This window comes from Maniola jurtina, chromosome 11 (genome assembly GCF_905333055.1).
Source record: "Maniola jurtina chromosome 11, ilManJurt1.1, whole genome shotgun sequence".
Classification (NCBI taxonomy): Eukaryota; Metazoa; Arthropoda; class Insecta; order Lepidoptera; family Nymphalidae; genus Maniola; species Maniola jurtina.
Window position 1 is genome coordinate 10,987,025 of NC_060039.1, and position 18,249 is coordinate 11,005,273.

Consider the following 18,249-nt stretch of genomic DNA (forward strand, 5'->3'; position numbering starts at 1 on the left):
CAATTTAATAGCGTGATCGATTTTTTAACCCCCGACCCAAAAAGAGGGCTGTTATAAGTTTCACGTGTGTATGCATGTGTGGCATATCACTGTGGCATCGTAGCTCCGAACTAATGAACCGATTTTAATTTAGTTTGTTTTTGTTTGAAAGGCGGTTTGATCGAGAGTGCTCTTAGCTATAATCCAAGAAAATCGGTCCAGCCGTTTGAAAGTTATCAGCTCTTTTCTAGTTATGGTAACCTTCACTTGTCGGGGGTGTTACAAATTTTTAATTTACACTTGTTAGGTATATTTATTTGAAGGCTGGCGGATCACTTGGCGCAAAGAAGTTTTACTTGTCCTATAATCCCCTTTCCTCTCAAGCTATAATATTAGTATCAGATTAAAAGTTCGTACAATCTGCCTTCTAAACCGTTGTTTATCTAGGTTACTAACGAAACCTAATCGGCGAAAGCTTATAGTTCTAATGTAATACGAATTAAAAGTTTTATTACAGAGAAGGCACTCGCTTAGTTAAGCTCGCCGAGATAACTCAATATGGATTATTGAAATTACTTACCTATTATTAAACCCCGACCCAAAAAGAGGGGTTTTATAAGTTTGATCTGTGTATCTGTGTATCTGTCTGTGGCATCGTAGCTCCTAAACTAATAAACCGATTTTAACTAAGTTTTTTTTTTGTTTAAAAGGTGGATTGATCGAGAGTGTTCTTAGCTAAGTATAATCAAAGAAAATCAGTTCAACCGTTTGAAAGTTATCAGCTCTTTTCTAGTTACTATAACCTTCACTTGTCCGGGGTGTTATAAATTTTTAATTTAAACTTGTTTCTATGTTAGCCTTTCTAGACTCTATTGCTGCACTAATATCATGACAAAATTTGGCACCAAGAGTGCTTGTATCCTAAAGACTAACATGGGATACTTTTAAACCACAAGACCAAAGATTTCCCATGGGATTGTTAAACATTTAAATCCACACAGAAATCGGGTACTTCAATTTTATCAAATAAGCAAAACAAAACTTGAACCATCAGCAATCGGAGAAAATATGACCGTAAAATTTTTCATATCTTCTCGTATTTATAATACGCGTATCTGCAAACGTGAACCCTTGTCGGTGAAATTTTGCCCCGGGGATATACACGTACCTACCTACCTATGTATTTAAGTTAAATCTTTACTACATTCAACCTATCTCATAAAACATATGCCCTTTTATCTGTACTGTCATAATATTTAACTTAAACTTATGTTGTGGTATAATTCATATCTATGAATGTTTCTTATTGGGTTTACCACTTGTAATCAAGATCAAAGGTACAGAACTGTTTAAATCTAAAACGGTCTTCTACTCCAACTAAAGGTAATTTGAAAATAGTTTTGCTAATCCAATAGGAATTTGCTAATCCATGCAGTTTGGCTAATCCAATAGGAATTTGCTTATCCATGCACCTATGTAAAGTATTCGAAAACGTACTTACCTAAGCGTTTATTAGATGGAAAGCTGAACTCCAGACGAATATTGCCGTAGGGAGTACATTGTATTGGCTGAATCGAGCTTTATTACTTTTGGGTTCTTATATTGAAACTTACACGCTTTATCGTTTCCGTCTACTCTTTTTTTAGGGTTCCATATCTCCAGAGAAAGAAGGAACCCTTACTAGGAGCAATTTGTTGTCTGTCTGTCGTGTCTGTTCAAAACCCGTCAAGGGATTTAAAACCTATAAGGTACTTGTTGACCTGGAATCATGGGCAGGTGGCAATGACTTATAGCACAAATAAAGGGAAAAATCCGAAAACCAGCTACACCACTAAAAAAATTAATGTGGTATTGCTTGTAGGTAAGATGGTAAGGAATACTTCGAGTGCGAGTAGATACGACTTGCACTTGACTTTTTTGCAGAATAGTTTTTTTTTGTGAGTTTAAGATGCCGATGATGGTGAATAGAGTCCGAAAAGTTTGATCCAAACTTAGCACGTAGTTAGGGGAAGCTTCAGTGAATATTAAATTTATTCTTAACTACAAACTGAGTGGTACAAGTCTACAAACTAAACCGGATTCGAGTTTTCAGTGTTTCTCGGATCAAGTCATCATAATAATATTATCACAGAGAGGACTCTGTGATAGTAATGCTAAAGCATAAAGCTAAAAATAATGCTAAGCCGAACAAGTCAGAACATAAACATCGAGGGGCAAGCTTTTCGTTATAATACGCCAAAACGAAGGCCAAAACCAACAAAATGCACAATTGCTTAGTCGCTTTGCAATTGTGCATTGCATTTGCGAAGTCTACCTACCTATGTCTAATTTAGCACCAACAAAACAAAATGTGAGCTCTTTACTATAGTTGCTCTACTGTATCTAGAGATCTCTTTATAGTGTATTGTAATATTGCCAGTTTTAATAATAATTGTTTTCTTTTACCCGACGGTGGGCGGCGAACTCCATATGAGGGTTATTTCTAAAGATTGGAAAATCAAAAAAAGATATAACTAGGTAAAACGATATTGAATCCGTGTCCGGGTTAAGGTTAACGTTTAATATCGATAATCGTTACGGTTTACGACTCCGGGCATAAACGCGGAAACTTTATCAATGTGTGGAAGAGTGGTCGCTTCAGTTGAAACCCAAGACACGTTCGTATACAAACGCTCACCTTAGCCCGATGAATATAAATGTTTTGACTCAAGACTGACAGTCAACTCAGGCCAGCCTTACACGGGCAGTTCGAGCAGTCATTGATAAAGCTGCCATTGATAACTGCTGCTGACCGCCCAGAATAGTGGCAACTGCTCGAGCGGTTCCATGTATGAAGACTGTAGTTCACTATCCAGTGGCAGCTTGAAGCAATCAATCATGACTGCTTCTAGCTACTCGTGTAAGGCTGGCATTAGTGGACTGATAATATTCACAAGGAGTCGCTGCTGAATATAATTATAGGTATACCTACCTACCTCATCACCATAAGACCACAGCGTGTGGAAGTCCTTGAAAGAGGCCTATGTATGTCCAGCTGAGAAAGACTTTTGGTTTGATGACGACACCGAAGCCAAAGGTAAGCTTTTTTATAACGAAAAATTATCATAAGAGTATTAATATTACTTGAATAACAAACCAAGCAATAATCCATACCTATAATATTATCTACTAATATACGAAAGTTCTGTCCGTCTATTTTTCCACTGCCAATCTTTATCGAATATGCTACTTTTTGTCCCGGAAAATCAATACGACCCCACGAAATTTAAAGGAAAACCTACATCCACACTGCAGAAGTCGCGGATATCATCTATTTGGTACAAAGGCAACTTGAAACCCGAATACAGACTTATTATACTTTTTATCCTAGAAAACCAGAATTCTTACGGGTTTTTGAAAAGAACCGAAACTTACGCGGACGAAGTCGTGGATAATATCATCTTTTTACTTAGTTTCTTTAATAGAACAAACCAAGTAAGTAAATAATATATACCTACCTACCTCCTTCTGAAATATTATGCATATTGTTTAAATATCAGAAAACAAACATGAGCTAACGAGACCGGGTAGTTAAGGGAAACATGTTCCATTAGTGAGTCCTGGCTCCCGGGGGCACGGGTTGCAAGAGATGCTAGAGTTTAGAATCCTACTCCTAATTCCAGTCTGTTGGGTTTTGTAGGTATTTCGTGTAACTAAGTTAGTTTTCGTGTGACATTCCACTTGAATTTAGGTAGGTAAGATAAATCACCAGGAACTTGTAAATGAAGATGCTCCCGGCTGTACTCAAGTTAGTCGACGAATGCCAGTTTTACTTGCTTAACTGTAAAGTAGTGGCTTACGTGGACTAAGCACCTCCTCCACCATGAGACCGGTACCATCACACTTCACACTAATATTATAAAGATGAAAGTTTGTGTGAATGTATGTATGTATGTTAGTCACTCTTTCACGCAAAAACTACAGGACGGATTTGGCTGAAATTTAGAATGAAGATAGGTTTATATCCTGGATTAACTTAAAGCTCCTTTTTGTCCCGGAAAATTAAAAGGTTCTTAGGGGATTTTTAAAAACCTATATCCACGCGAACGAAGTCGTGGGCATTAGCTAGTATTATTATAATTGTATTATCATCGAAGATAAAACACATGTTGTATGTATGTGTTGCCAGTTTCCATTCGGTGTTCTCAGCTAAATCGATTAGCGGGAACTGGTCTGAAATTCAGTTGCAAGATTTGACCACATACGAGTAGATACTAACATAAAAGCTTGTAAAAAAGTTAGGCACTTAAATTACATGTGTAACCTTTTGGGGAGTCTTGATGTGTCACGGATTGTGTAAAACGAGTTCGTCTAATGATAACACGTCAGCTGCTCATTCATTATGTTAACGAGACACTGCGGCCGGCAGTGATGGATTACAGCTCCCCACATAAATATGGGGACAAGCAGAATGGGTAAAAAACCGGCCAAGTGCGAGTCAGACTTGCGCACTGAGGGTTCCGTACTCGAGTATTTTTTCCAACATTTTGAACGATAAATTAAAACCTATTATGCATAAAAATAAATAAAAATCTGTTTTAGAATGTACAGGTAAAGAACTTTCATATGATACCCCACTTGGTATAGTTATCTTACTTTGAAAATTGAAACACATTTTAATTTTTTTTTAATGATGTAAGAAATTCGCGGTTTTCAGATTTTTTCCTGTACTTGTGCTATTATAAGACCTACCTATCTGCCTTTCATGATTCTAGGTCAACGGGAAGTACCCTATAGGTTGACGGACGGACGGACGGACAGACGGACAGACAGTCAGACAGACAACAAATTGATCCTATAAGGGTTCCGTTTTTCCTTTTGTGGTACGGAACCCTAAGAATGGATAAAACTCCCTTATATTTACAAAGGAGTTTTTACCCTCTTGTAATATGGAAACATGAGAGCTTTACAAACGGAAGATTTTCCTTCTGTAACTTGAAATATGTAAATTCATGTAATTCGTTCAGGGCGACCTTGGAGATGCTAGCACGGAAGTTATGATTTTCGCATTGAGACAGGCGCGATAGTGGCTAGTGGCTGAATTTGAATCTAGCTATACCTAAATAGCTCTGAATAAAGATTTTTCATTTTTTTTTTCGTATTATGACCAAGAAAAAAAAAAAAATATGTATATTTTAATGGATAGTGACTATTCAGATTTCAGATCACCAATATGTAGGTGTGTAACCTATAATATTGATGTTTGGGCTTTTTACCTGTGACCATAGATATGTACCTGTGACTCAATAGACACAGAATGGGTACGTACAGACTACTTAGTATATATAGCTACTTCTAAATAAGCAAGAAGTAGGTACCTATTTTTGTAAGTTGGTTTTGGCACATTTCTAAATAAATACCTACAACATTGTTTTAATTTTGGTTGAGTGAGTCTTTCTGTTTTTTTTTTACAGCCTTTCTGTATAAGGAATTCGAAAGGAAACTTTTCGATTTTCCGTGTCAAAAGTAGCGAGTCTCTGGATTCCCTGGGTTGAAAGCTCAATATCTCTGTATCAAATTTTGACAAAATTGTCAAATGGGCCGTGAAAAGCTAGCTGATAGAGAGACAGACACACAGTTTCGCATTTATAATATTTATCTGGATTCTGGTTTTCTGTGTGAAAGGTTAACCTATCTAAGGTTGTATGTAAGGTAAGGTACATATGTACTTATCTATAGTTATTTATCTATAGAAGTTTATGAAACTATGAAATTTAGATCGGTTTTCATACAAGTACAAATAAAAAGAGACAAAAGGTAGATAAAATACACTGATTTCAAACTTATATGTGTACACAAAAACTCATGAAAGTTGAATTTAAATTTAAAATTTTGCATGTACAAACATTTCGTGCATGCAAATGAACCAATGCATCGAGTGCAACGACCAACGGGCGATGAAATGAAAAAGTCAAAAAGTATGAAGCGTAGAATAAATTAATTTATTATTATGAAAACGGCCAACACGAAGGATTCCGTACGTACAACACACACAACACAACACTTGTACAAGATACAAGAATTTTTACATTTTTAGTTTGCATGGCGGCTAATTTTATTTTTGCTATCGGCAGTAGAAATAAATTCTGTGAAAACTTCAAATATCTGCATATTACGGTTCATAAGACCGCTGACAGATAGACGGATGGGCAGACGGACGGACGGACAGCGGTGGCTTAGCAATAGCTCCATTTTTTGGGTACAGAACCTTAAAAACACGACAAAATATACGAGTTTAACTCGCATCAGATTGATATGCGTCGCGTATGGTGAATGAGTTAGTTAAAATTATGCTCAACTAGCTGACGCCCGCGACTTCGTCCGCGTAGATTTAGGTTTTTCAAAATCCCGTAGAAACTTTTTGATTTTCCGGGATAAAAAGTAGCCTATGTGTTAATCCAGGCTATAATCTCTCTCCATTCCGAATTTCAGCCAAATCCGTAAAGTTTTTGCGTGAAAGAGTAACAAACATACATACATACTTACACTCAAACTTTCGCCTTTATATAGATACCTAATATTATTGTGGTAGTGTGATGTGATTAGTGTGATATTGTCTACACAGTAGGTATACGCAGTCATAATAAATAGATCTTCAAAGCAGTATCGTATGATCTAAACCACAGTTTCAGCGTACGTTCAAAACGGATAGGTATCGTGCAATTAACTCCGACGCTAACCTAAAGCGTTGCCCATTAAATTGCTCTAATCGATTGGTTCCATTTTCATAGTTTGTATTTAATTGCTTGAAACAAGCACTTACCAATATACATACTAATATTGCAACCCATATTATGTTTAATCGATTTGGTACTATTTGGTACAGAGATAGTTTGCATCTTGGAGAGGGATATAGGCTTCATTTTTTATCCTGGAAATTCAGAGTTCCTACGGGACTTTAAAAAACCCTAATTATACACGGAAAAAGTCGCGGGGATCATCTGGTTGATTAATATACGGATCCCTAAATAGGTAGGTATGTAATTTTGAACATCAGTCTATGAAAACATAAATTATGCCTAGGTACTTAGATGATTTTACTCTTTTAGACTGATTTCGTATCATGTTCCTTAAAAGATTTTATCCCCATAAAGCTTCCGTATCCGAAGGGTGCCAACGGGAACCTATTATTAATTCCGCCTCTGTATGTCTGTCAGCGGGTTGTATCTCATGAACCCAATAGAGTTGAAATTTAAAAAATGTGATCTTGTAAACTTACACGACGTTAATGCCTCCCAGTCTCATAACGCCACTGTACCTACTTACAGGTCAAAGGTCGCTGTCAACAAGTGTGAACGTGGATCGATAATCCAAAAACCGCGCCCGATTTGCCGAAGTAGGTAGGACATTAGGCCGGAAACGCATTGCTGGTTCCTCTGATGCTGCAAATGTTCTGGGCGGTGGTAATCATCATGTTGTTCCTGCTAACTCGCTATTTTTATTTTTTAAATAAAGTTGAAAACAAAAACCCGACAGCGATATCTTAATAAACGCTGAAATATTAGAGTAAAATTGTTTTTCTGTCGCTTGGTATATATTAATGTTCTTGTACATTTATATACCTACCTACTCGTACATGAGCTCAGAATTTTTTCCTCTTTCCTTCGACAACCTACTCGATACAATGGCAAAAAAATTTGGAGACCTTCACTTTTTTGATGTAACATCCGTTAGGTCTATTATTTTCGTATAAAATATAGCCTATGCCACCCGGGCTTTAACAACGAATCAATTGACACTTCATTCATCAAAATCGGTCCAGTAGTATAGGCACTACGGTGGAACACACAGAATTTGGATACAAACATAGACTGCTAAAATCATATCCCTTCCTTTTGGCTTTGCCGCAGTCGGGTAAAAAAATCTCCATCTATAGCTAAGTAGGAGTTACATAGAGATAGGTACATTAGGAATAGAAAGATTTTTAGCGTTCAAACTAATATGCGTGATTTCCATTATATAGATTGTTACGGCTATACTCACGTATTTAGTCGACGTAAGCCCGACTATAGTGCGTTTCATCGAATAGTACCTATGGCGTTATGTTGGCTCCCCTGTCTGTTGGGTGGTCATTGGCACCATATTGGCATGAGAAGACCCAGATTTTGTATATTTACATTTGATTTTCATTTCACTCATTCAAGAATATCAAATGAAAATAAACAAAATCTGCGTCTTCTTATGGAAATATGGTGCCAATGACTTGGACAGACAGGGGAGCCAACATAACTATGAAACGCACCATAGTTGCGAACCCATCCGGGGTCCTTTTACACAAGGACTCAGCTCGCTACGCACAGTTGCCTGATCAGTAGTTAGGTATAGTTTGAGCTGTGCGTTGATACATCAGTCAGTCAGTCAGCTTTTCCTTGTATATATTTAGATATAGGCTATTAATAATAGAATTTTGATATTTAGGTCGAAGCTGTGTAGAACAAAGCCGGTCAACTGATATAGGCAGCACGATATTAACCGCAAGTGCAGTACCTATTACGAGTCTACGTAACCACGCAATTAACTCAGTCACCTGTCCATTGCATTGCATCCGAGCGACGCCTATCAAATTGCCTTGCTTTACTTAAAAGTTGAACGATATGATTTTACTTCCATATGCCTATAGGATGGCTAATGTGCATACCTCTATCTCTACAGCGTATTTGATAAATCACACTAATATTATAACGGTGAAAGTTTGTATGTGTGTGTGTGTGTATGTTTGTTACTCCTTCACGCAAAAACCACTGGACGGATTTGGCTGAAATTCAGAATGGAGATAGATAATATCCTGGATTAGCACATAGGCTACTTTTTATCCCGGAAAATCAAAGAGTTCCCACGGGATTTCGAAAAACCTAAATCCATGCGGACGAAGTCGCGGGTGTCACCTAGTCATACCTAAGTATAACAATCTGTTATCTCCCAAAGCCACCGTGATACAAACTTCGTAATCGCTGATAGTTCCTCCCTGTGTTGGGGACAATACGCACTGAAACTTTCAGCTTTTATAAAATAACGAAGGTCTGGCAAGCGCTGACTCTTAGCCTTAGATCTATAGAGCGCACTTTGACTTTGCTCAGACTTAAAACGAGACAGCGTTATATCGCTGGCATAAATCTGTCTCCTTTTAACTTAAACTTAAGTCTAAGCAAAGTCAAAGTGCGCTCTCTAGATTTCAACCTTAGTCCATTAGAGCCATAAGTTCTTTCGTTGTCTCTGCTCGTTGACAAACGTTCAAACTGTAGTTCACAGAAGTATTTTATTACCTCATTTCCGCGATCAGTTGTTTGTAGTTTCCTTGCTCATTCCGGATATAGCGCTCTCTCTCTGTTACGTCATCTCATACAAATGATAGAGCCAGACAGAGAGAACGCTATACTAACTTCATTTCGCGGATAGGGTATAGCAAAAAATTCTAGAACTTATAGACGTTGACAGAATTTGAAAGTTGAAACACAACAAAGTCGGAATAAAATGGACGTAAAATTCCTTGATTTAAAGTTTTGTTTTTGTTTTTGTTTATTAAGCACACAACACAGATAATGACAATAATAATACAATAAAGCCATGAAAAAAAAAACTAGCCACTCTCCAAAAAAAAGTGTGTACATATGCAGTCAATAAGATAATGGACGTGTCGCCTAGAACAGCTTTACACCAAAAACTAAAATGTTAGAAAACTAGAAAACAGAACTAAACAATTACGTAATAATAAAGTAATCGTATCGTAACATTTATGACAAGTAAAAAAAAAAACAAAATTCATAAAGTTTCCGCTAAGTCAGTTAAGGTTCGTTTTACTTTAACGCTGGAGTATTTCGATGCTCGAATTCTATCAACGTTGGTGAGTTCTAAAATCTCGTACTAAGTTCACAGGACGGCACCATGATATCAATAAATGCTCACGCCACCTCTCCCGCCCCGCTCACCGCTGTCGTCGAAGCCGTGGCCTTATCCATACTAATATAAATGCGAAAGTGTGTCTGTCTGTCTGCTACGCTTTCACGGCTCAACCGCTGAACCGATTTTAATGAAATTTTGTACAGACTTAGGATACATTCCGGCAAAGGATATAGGCTACTTTTTATCCTGGAAAAACAAACAGTTCCCGCGGGATTCCTAAATAATCATTCGCTTGATCGATTTGTATGAAAGTTGGTATCGAGGTAGCTTGCGTCCCTGTAATTGACAGGCAATTTTTTATACTCCGTAAAATCAAACAGTTCCCACGGGATCTTTAAAAACCTAAATCCACGCGGACGAAGTCGCGGGCATCCTCTAGTAAATAATATGATACAGGTTTAGAGAAGAGATATATTTACCTACTGTTGATAAATAATAAAACTAAAGCCTTCGGGAAACCGAATTTGAAAACGAAAATAAACTCAACATTCATTTATTCAACCTCATTTATTTTTGTTACATACAATTAGCATAAAAGTTGCCTCATAATATGATAAAGATAGCGATATTACTGACAGACAATAAAACTCAGGCGTCGATAACTGAATGACAAAGAGTACGCTTGTATATTTGTAGTTTTACTAATACACCAATAGAAGTCAACGTGAGACTATTTTGCTGTTTATTTCACACTTGGGCTCTAGCTTTACATCAATATTCTTGTGTTGGACATCATGTAGCAGCAGGTCCTTCTTGGAATGAAAAGATTTCTCACAATGGGTACACTTGTGGCGACGGACACCAGTGTGGACGCTTGAATGGACTTTCAGCTGGTTGCTAGATCGAAAAGCCTTACAACAAACGGCACAGACGTAAGGCGACTCGCCCGAATGTTTCCTCATATGCACTTTCAGCACTCCCTTGGCTTTATAAGTCAACCCGCACACTGCGCAACTAAATGGTCTCTCGTTAGTATGCCAGAACATATGCTTTCTCAAGACAGTCTCAGTGTGGAACTCTTTCGAGCACACCTCGCATATAAAAGGTTTTTCAGCAGCTACGTTTCTTAGGTGAATTTTCAGTTTGTTTTCACACTTGTACACTTTATCGCAATGTTCACATTTCACTGGCTGCCTCGTTTCGTGTATGTTGTAGATGTGATCCTGAGGAATACCAATTTGCTTGCTTACTCAAGAACTTACAACAAATTGTTTATTACAATACATAACTTAGTATAGGTTCTTTCTAGGCAAGCGCGTTCCAACTTAGACCTAGACCTAGGTGAGTCTATTTTGTGGGATATTTCACACTCTAGTTGGATTCTAACACGATATTCTCGTGTTAGTCGTGCAGCAACAGGTCCTTTTGAGAATAAAAAAGGTTTCTCACAGTGCATGCATTTGTGGCGACAGACACGAGTATGGCGCTTGAATGTACTTTTAACTGATTGCTAGATCGATAAGACTTGAAACAAATAGCACAAACATAGAGCAACTTGCCCGTATGTTTCTTCATGTAGTTTTTTAGCCCCTTGATGATATAAATCGACCCGCAAACCTTGCAACTAAAAGGTCTCTCGTTACTGTGACGAAACATGTGCTCTCTCAGAACAGTTTCAGTAAGGAACTCTTTCAAGCACACATCGCAAATAACTGGCTTCTGAACTGTTAAGTTTCTTAGGTGAATTTTTAGTGTGGCTTCACTCTTGTAAACTTTGTCGCAATGTTTACATTTAACTGGTGGTTTTGTTTCGTGTGTTCTACAGACGTTATTCTAAAGAATACCAATTCACTATCTTATTCAAGAAATTACCAATAGCCGCAATTTTACTAACTCGCTTACTTGTCGTTGTTGACTGCATCATCATTTACCACCAGGTGAGATTTCAGTCAAAAAAAGTGGTATCGGAATAAAAAAGTAGGTAATATATCTCACCTTCAAAGCGGAAGCCCTCCTGAAGCCCTTCCCGCAGGTATCGCAAACATACTGGCGCACTTCCGAGTGCCAGATTAGGTGCTCTTTGATTTCATGCCTGTACAAAAACCTGTGAACAAACACAGCTGTGAGTCAAATCCGATGTTATACTCATCTATTTGGTTTGTCGTAAGCGTAACCGCTAACGAAATAGAAATAAAACCGGCCAAGTGCGAGTCAGACTCGCGCACCGAGGGTTCCATGCTCGGGTATTTTTTCCGACATTTTGCACGATAAATCAAAAAGTATTATGCATAAAAATAAATGAAAATCTGTTTTAGAATGTACAGATAAAGCCCTTTCATATGATACCGCACTTGGTATATTTATCTTGCTTCGAAAATAGGAAATATACTAATTATTTGTTCATGGACACATTTTAATTTTGTTTTAATGATGTAAACACAATTTTAGTTTTCGGATTTTTTCCTTCACTTGTGCTATAAGACCAACAGTACCTACCTGCCAAACATGATTCTAGGTCAACGGGACCCTATAGGTTTTCTTGACCGACACGACACACGCACAGACGGACGGACGGACAGAAAGACAGACGGACAACAACGTGATTCTATAAGGGTTCCGTTTTTCCTTTTGAGGTAGATACGGAACCCTAAAAACTACAGACATAAGACATAGATACTAGTTTCTAGAATGTATCTACAAAGATTGAAACTACGTATGTTTTGAGCGCATTACGAATAGACCCCTCTTAATGTAGCGTGGAAGTAAACCGATTTAAAAATCTCGAACGGCATAACGGTGCGTCGTTAGTAATCGAGCAACAGCAATAACAAGCTCGTTCTGTACCGCTAGTCCTCTGCTTTTGACAGGTTCGAAATATATTTCAGATGCTGCTATGTAAATGTAAACCTAAGGGTCCAAAATATTAAGTCTAAATTCACGTAAATAATAATAACACCTATTTCGACTTTCGTATCTAGATGATCTATTACCGGCAACGTTTCGGAAAGAACATTAATAAATAAATATAATTAGTGCCAGGAAACCTTTTCCCACGTTTATATTTTACGGTTGTTTACTTAGTTACGGGGAAAAAGAGAGCTTCTTTTATTGACTATGAAAGAAAATTGTTACATAAACTTTTTCAAGAGTAAACGTCGGGAGTGAATAGGCATCTTTTAGGCAAACGTGCTCCATTTTAGGCTGCATCATCACTTGTCAGCAGGTCTGATGGTTAGCCAAGCGCTAGACTATAAGAGCGCCTTCAAAGCCGGAAAGTGGCCGTGTGGAGGCAACGCGGCTGCATCCGCGAGGCAATCCATATACTTAATTTCGATTGATGCACAGACGCGCGACCGCAGCGTGGGTGTAGCGCCGCAATCGCGCGTTTTTATTTGTATAGATTTAAGTAGCGCGTCCATAGCGCTGCAGCCGCACTGTCTTCGCGCGGCAATTTGCGGTAAATTTGAAGGCACCCTTAAGAGTATTTATAGGTCCTTTAATTGAAAAAAAATTTCGAGGTCGGCCTTACGGAACGATATTACCACTATTGTCGATCATCAAGAAGTCTATGTACAGCGAGTAGGTACCTTTTTTGCCTAGATTTGAAATCAGCCGAATGAACACAGGACGCGCGACCTTTTAAATTATATGTGACTACCCGCGCCTGAGCGACGGGTCACCGATTTTGGGTACCTGAATAATTTGGAAGGTCGCGACCCACTTTATCTGACGTTTAAAGTTTATTTAAGGTCGCCTTAATGTTACAATGCTGAGCGTGATTTCCGATCCATTTCTACACAGCAAAATTCGGGATTGGGAATGGTCCAATACGATTTAAAAACGATTGGCTTCTAAACTTTTACTCCGTTTTGCTGATGTTTTATTTTTAAAACTTACCTATTGCACTACAATTTATGACTAAACTAAAATATTTAGCAATAAATATAATAGCAATTATAAAGTTATGTGATGGAATGAAAATCATTGTATTTAATAATACCTAGTAGTACTTACAATATTAAATTAAAACAAGGAACATAATACAATTTATCAATACTTACTTAAATGTTTTCTAAAATATTGTGTATTAGATATTGAATAGACTTCTGTGTTCTTTATTTCATAACAAGCTGATGTAGTTTTTTTTTAAATCCCGTGAGAACTCTTTGATTTTCACGGATAAAAAGTAGCCTATGTGCTAATTCAGGATATAATCTATCACCATTCTAAATTTCAGTCCAATCCGTCCAGCAGTTTTTGCGTCAAGGAGTAACAAACATACACACACACAAACAAACACATACACACAAACTTTCGCCTTTATAATATTAGTGTGATAGTGTGATGTCGGAAGTGCGTTTGCTTATTTGTCCACTATACAAATTTAAAGCCTCTATTTTACCCCCTTACGGGATGATTATTCAAAAATCTGACTCTGTAGTGAGTACCTACTTACTTTTTACCACAGATATCGCATACGTGCAGCTTGTTATTCTCCGTATGCATCCGATGGTGCTTCTTCCATGTCCTGAACTTGATGAAAGTTTTATCACAATAGGTGCAGTATCCGCCCGGTTTCTGCAAATGCACCGACCTGAAGTGGTATTGCAATGCTAGCATGGAAACACTTCTTTTGCTGCACGCGATACAATATAGTCTCGCATTATTTGGACAGTGGGTGTATCTGAAAATAATAAGTAAACTAACTTCCTGGTCAATACTTTAACGGGTATTCGAATTGTGTTGGTGCATGCAAATTAGTTACAAGTCAAATTATAAAGAGCCTTATTAGAAGTTATACCTGTGGGTAACCAAGTGAGCAAAATCTTTACCGCAATAGTTACATAAACCACACTGCAAATTATTATTATTGAGCCAATGATGGTTCCGTATATGTTCATTGACATCACTACTTAATGGTGTATCACATAAACCTAAAAACAAAGATAAAAGTCAAGAACTCGACGATTACCATCAGTAGGGACTGCCGACAGAAGTGAAAACTATGAAAATAAAAATAAAAATAAAAATAAATAAGTAAATTATAAAACAACACTTTTTTTTCCATGGCGCCCATTTTTTTGTTGTTATAGTGGCAACAGAAATACACAACCTGTGATCAACTGTCTACCTGTTACTGTTCACAAGACACAGCTTGCTGACAGACAGACGGGCGGACGGACGGACGAACAAACGGACAGCAACCCATCCTAAAATCTTTCAACATGCCCAAAATAAGTTTTTACTTCAACAAGTTCAGGCCTGTAATAACTAATAAGTAAAAGTTTAACAAAATAATAATATAACCAGACAAACTACGGTATGTTACAGTATTGTATAGGTACATCTAAAAAATTAATTAAGTAATAAAAAATAAACTAACCACATTCATTGGTAGATAGTTTTTCAACTTTATTTTCTATTATTCCACTAGGATGATGTTTGCTTTTTACATTGGTCTTGAAACATTTCTTTCTTTTGTGAGACTGCAGCAATTTATGCGTACCTTAACCAAGTATCAAAATTCAAATTAAATAAGTTTTAAATAGTGTTTTAAATTTCATTATACTAATCAATTTAAGTAATACTCACTATATTTTTTCTTACACTTTGTACATGCATATGTTTTGGTATTATTTTCACACTTGACTTTATCAAATGTATCATCTATATAATTTTTTAAACATGTTTCCACTTTGGTATCAATCAATGGTGTTTGATTTGGTGTGAAATATTTTGTATCGTAAGAAATTTCATTTAAACCTTCAAAACCTTCGTCGGTATTTAATTCTTCACACTCTTGCTCCGTTTCAGCCTTATTTTGTTTTATTAATATTGATAAATCACTATGATTTTTTTCATCAGCTAATTTCTTAAAGAAATAAGACAAAATTGGACAGTCAAAATCTCTGAATAAGCAAGTAATATTAAAACTACACTTGCATACACTTACAGACTTTAATATAATTTTCACCATTATAAATTATAAAACATAATATAAGTATGTACAAAAAAATAGAAAATTCCACCCATTTGAAGCAGAAACAAGTCAGCCAGTAAAATATTTAAGTTAGATTAATAAACTGCTCTCTCTATCTCTCTTTGTCCCTGCTTTGTCCCTTTTCATTATGCTAACTTTTCTTTAAATCATCATCACAACCCATTGCCAGCCCACTACTGAGAATAGGTCTCTACTTAGAATGAGAGGGCCATACTGGTGAAGTGCGCATTGACAAACTTCACACAAGTTTTAGAGAATATGATGGAGATTTCTGAGGCATGCATGTATCCTAATCACAATGTTTCAATAAAGTACTTCATCAATCACAATTGGCATTATAGGTGTAGCAGCCATGCAGCGTATGATAACTGATAAATAAAAATGCGCTACATATTATCACTTGTATTACTTGGGCTATATTTACAACATGTGCCTTGGTTACAATTAAAACTGTGGTAGAAAAACGAGGGCCGGAGCTTGATGCTAGACCGAGGTGTTTCGGTTTTGATGATCTGAAGTGAATTGGTTGAATGCGTTGCCCGGGGTTCGTCCAGGCCAGCAGAATATTCGAATCGTTCCGAATTCAAATTGTGTTCTCTAAGTGACAGCTGCAAAGTGTGTTGCTTTCTTCGCATCTGCCAGTCTTAAAAGAGGCTGCATGCCTCTACATAGGTGGTTGAAATTTCCGAACTTCTTTGTACCTAATCTATATTGATATTATAAAGAGAAGAGATTTGCTTGTTTGTAATAGATAAACTGTGAAAGTACTAAACTATAAAAATGAAAACTTACAGGAATGTTCACAATTGGGTACTTTTTCCAAAGGGTTTCAGATTTTTCACACTGTTTTTTAAACTCCACAAATTCTTCAATTTTCTCCTTACATTTCAAACATAGGACATGTGAAGTATATTCAATGTTTACCTATAGTGAACAAGAAAAAGTACATAAATAAACCTAATAACTATTCTTAAGAAGTCACCTCAGATAAAGTGTTTCTAATTTCTTCTTAAAGTACTTACTTATTAAGAAGAAATTAATTTGGAAACCAATAAAATACATAGAAGAAGAAGTAACTTCAGCATATATAAGTATAAAAATCAGTCATGTGCAAGTTGGACTCTCATACGAAGGGTTCCATACCATTGAACAAGAAATAATCCTTTACATTTTTGTTTAATTTCATGGCTGCCATTTAGATTTTCTATTATTTGTTGTTATGGCAGCACTAAGAATATACATTACAGAAAATTTCAAATCTCCACATGTTACGGTTCATGAGATACAGTTTGCTGACAGACTGACGGATGGACGAACAGCAGACGCTTCATACAATAAGGTAAATACTGTTGGCACTCTTCGGGTAGGAAACCCTAGAAAAACAAAAACTTACAGAATATATCCATATCTGGTATGTATTATACTTATCAAATATTTATAGGCATATCCTGTATTATTCTGTTTGTAATGTAAATTAGGCAGACTTAACATGATAAAAAGTCCTATGAACTTCACTCTCAAGATAAGGCATTCAAGGATCAAAGTAATAAATCAAAAAATTATGACTAAAATTCACAAGCTGTAAGGATAAAATCCAGATATTTCGGTCACAGTTTACTTAATTAAGATGATCATTAAAACTTATATTGATTGATTGGTTTCTTTCTATCCCCCTCTAATATCCTAATATCCTTCAGGTATTTTCAATGTCTCAGGAATTAAGGAGCTCAATGTTTAATAAATAACAGAGATAAATATAAGTAGTTACTTACTGTGAATCCAACACAATACTCCAGCAACTTTAAAATATGTAAATTTTCAACGAGATTTATTCCTTTACTGTATTTTGTGTCTGAACATAAACGACAACAATAAAGTTTGGGGTTAATTTGTAAAATACAATTCCTTATAATTTCGGAGGACATAATTGAGGATTGCTTATTATTAATTGTAACTGTCACATAACAGTTTACTGCACTTAAACTACTATTTTCTGAAAAATCCTCTCATTCATTAAATACAAAACTCAAAATACAAACAAATACAACCATATCTTGTACGTCAAGTGTCAATGTCATCGGTGACAGCTGCTCACTTTGACATTTCGATAAGTACAGATAAAAATCTATGCTGCCAGCCGGGCGTTGCTAGCTGAATGTAGAGCCGGCGGCTAAGATTGAAATACCGTCAAAATACCTTGTGCTTAACTTTAGCGGGTTTTGATATTATTGGACTTTATCGTAAAATAATAATATGTATTAAAAGCATGATTTGCACGTTGTATAACATTTTATCATAAAAAAACATGATATTTTTTATAATTTTCATTTATTTTAGCCAATTTCCGTATGTAACTAAATGAAAATTTTGAGATATTTTACGATAGGAAA

At 36.5% G+C, this 18,249-nt stretch overlaps 1 protein-coding gene across 3 annotated transcripts; it reads right to left on the minus strand.

Moving 5' to 3' along the window:
* Positions 1 to 1,162: 1,162 nt before the first annotated feature.
* On the minus strand, positions 1,163 to 17,909 carry LOC123869414 (oocyte zinc finger protein XlCOF6-like). Of its 3 annotated transcripts, none has more exons than XM_045912320.1 (10): positions 17,632 to 17,909; positions 16,652 to 16,783; positions 15,451 to 15,730; positions 15,242 to 15,364; positions 14,660 to 14,792; positions 14,315 to 14,542; positions 11,854 to 11,962; positions 10,554 to 11,081; positions 9,604 to 9,608; positions 1,163 to 1,174 (listed from the first exon to the last, which is right to left on the minus strand). In XM_045912320.1, exons 1-8 carry the CDS (start codon positions 17,782 to 17,784, stop codon positions 10,578 to 10,580), a joined length of 1,662 nt encoding a protein of 553 aa, XP_045768276.1. In that variant the 5' UTR covers positions 17,785 to 17,909; the 3' UTR covers positions 1,163 to 1,174; positions 9,604 to 9,608; positions 10,554 to 10,577. The 3 variants fall into 3 exon arrangements, with proteins under 3 accessions (XP_045768276.1, XP_045768275.1, XP_045768274.1); XM_045912319.1 differs by lacking the exon at positions 1,163 to 1,174 and adding an exon at positions 5,057 to 5,067; XM_045912318.1 differs by lacking the exons at positions 1,163 to 1,174; positions 9,604 to 9,608 and having other exon boundaries at positions 10,410 to 11,081.
* Positions 17,910 to 18,249: the final 340 nt, after the last annotated feature.

Bases quoted from the DNA above. Each gene is read 5' to 3' on its own strand.
- LOC123869414 (XM_045912320.1), bottom strand. From the start codon at position 17,784: ATGTCCTCCGAAATTATAAGGAATTGTATTTTACAAATTAACCCCAAA. The intron at 15,731-16,651 runs GTAAGTTTTCAT...TATTTCTTTAAG, and splicing joins ACCCAATTGTGAACATTCCT to AAATTAGCTGATGAAAAAAA. The intron at 11,082-11,853 runs GTGAGATATATT...GGTATTCCTCAG, and splicing joins GGAGGGCTTCCGCTTTGAAG to GATCACATCTACAACATACA.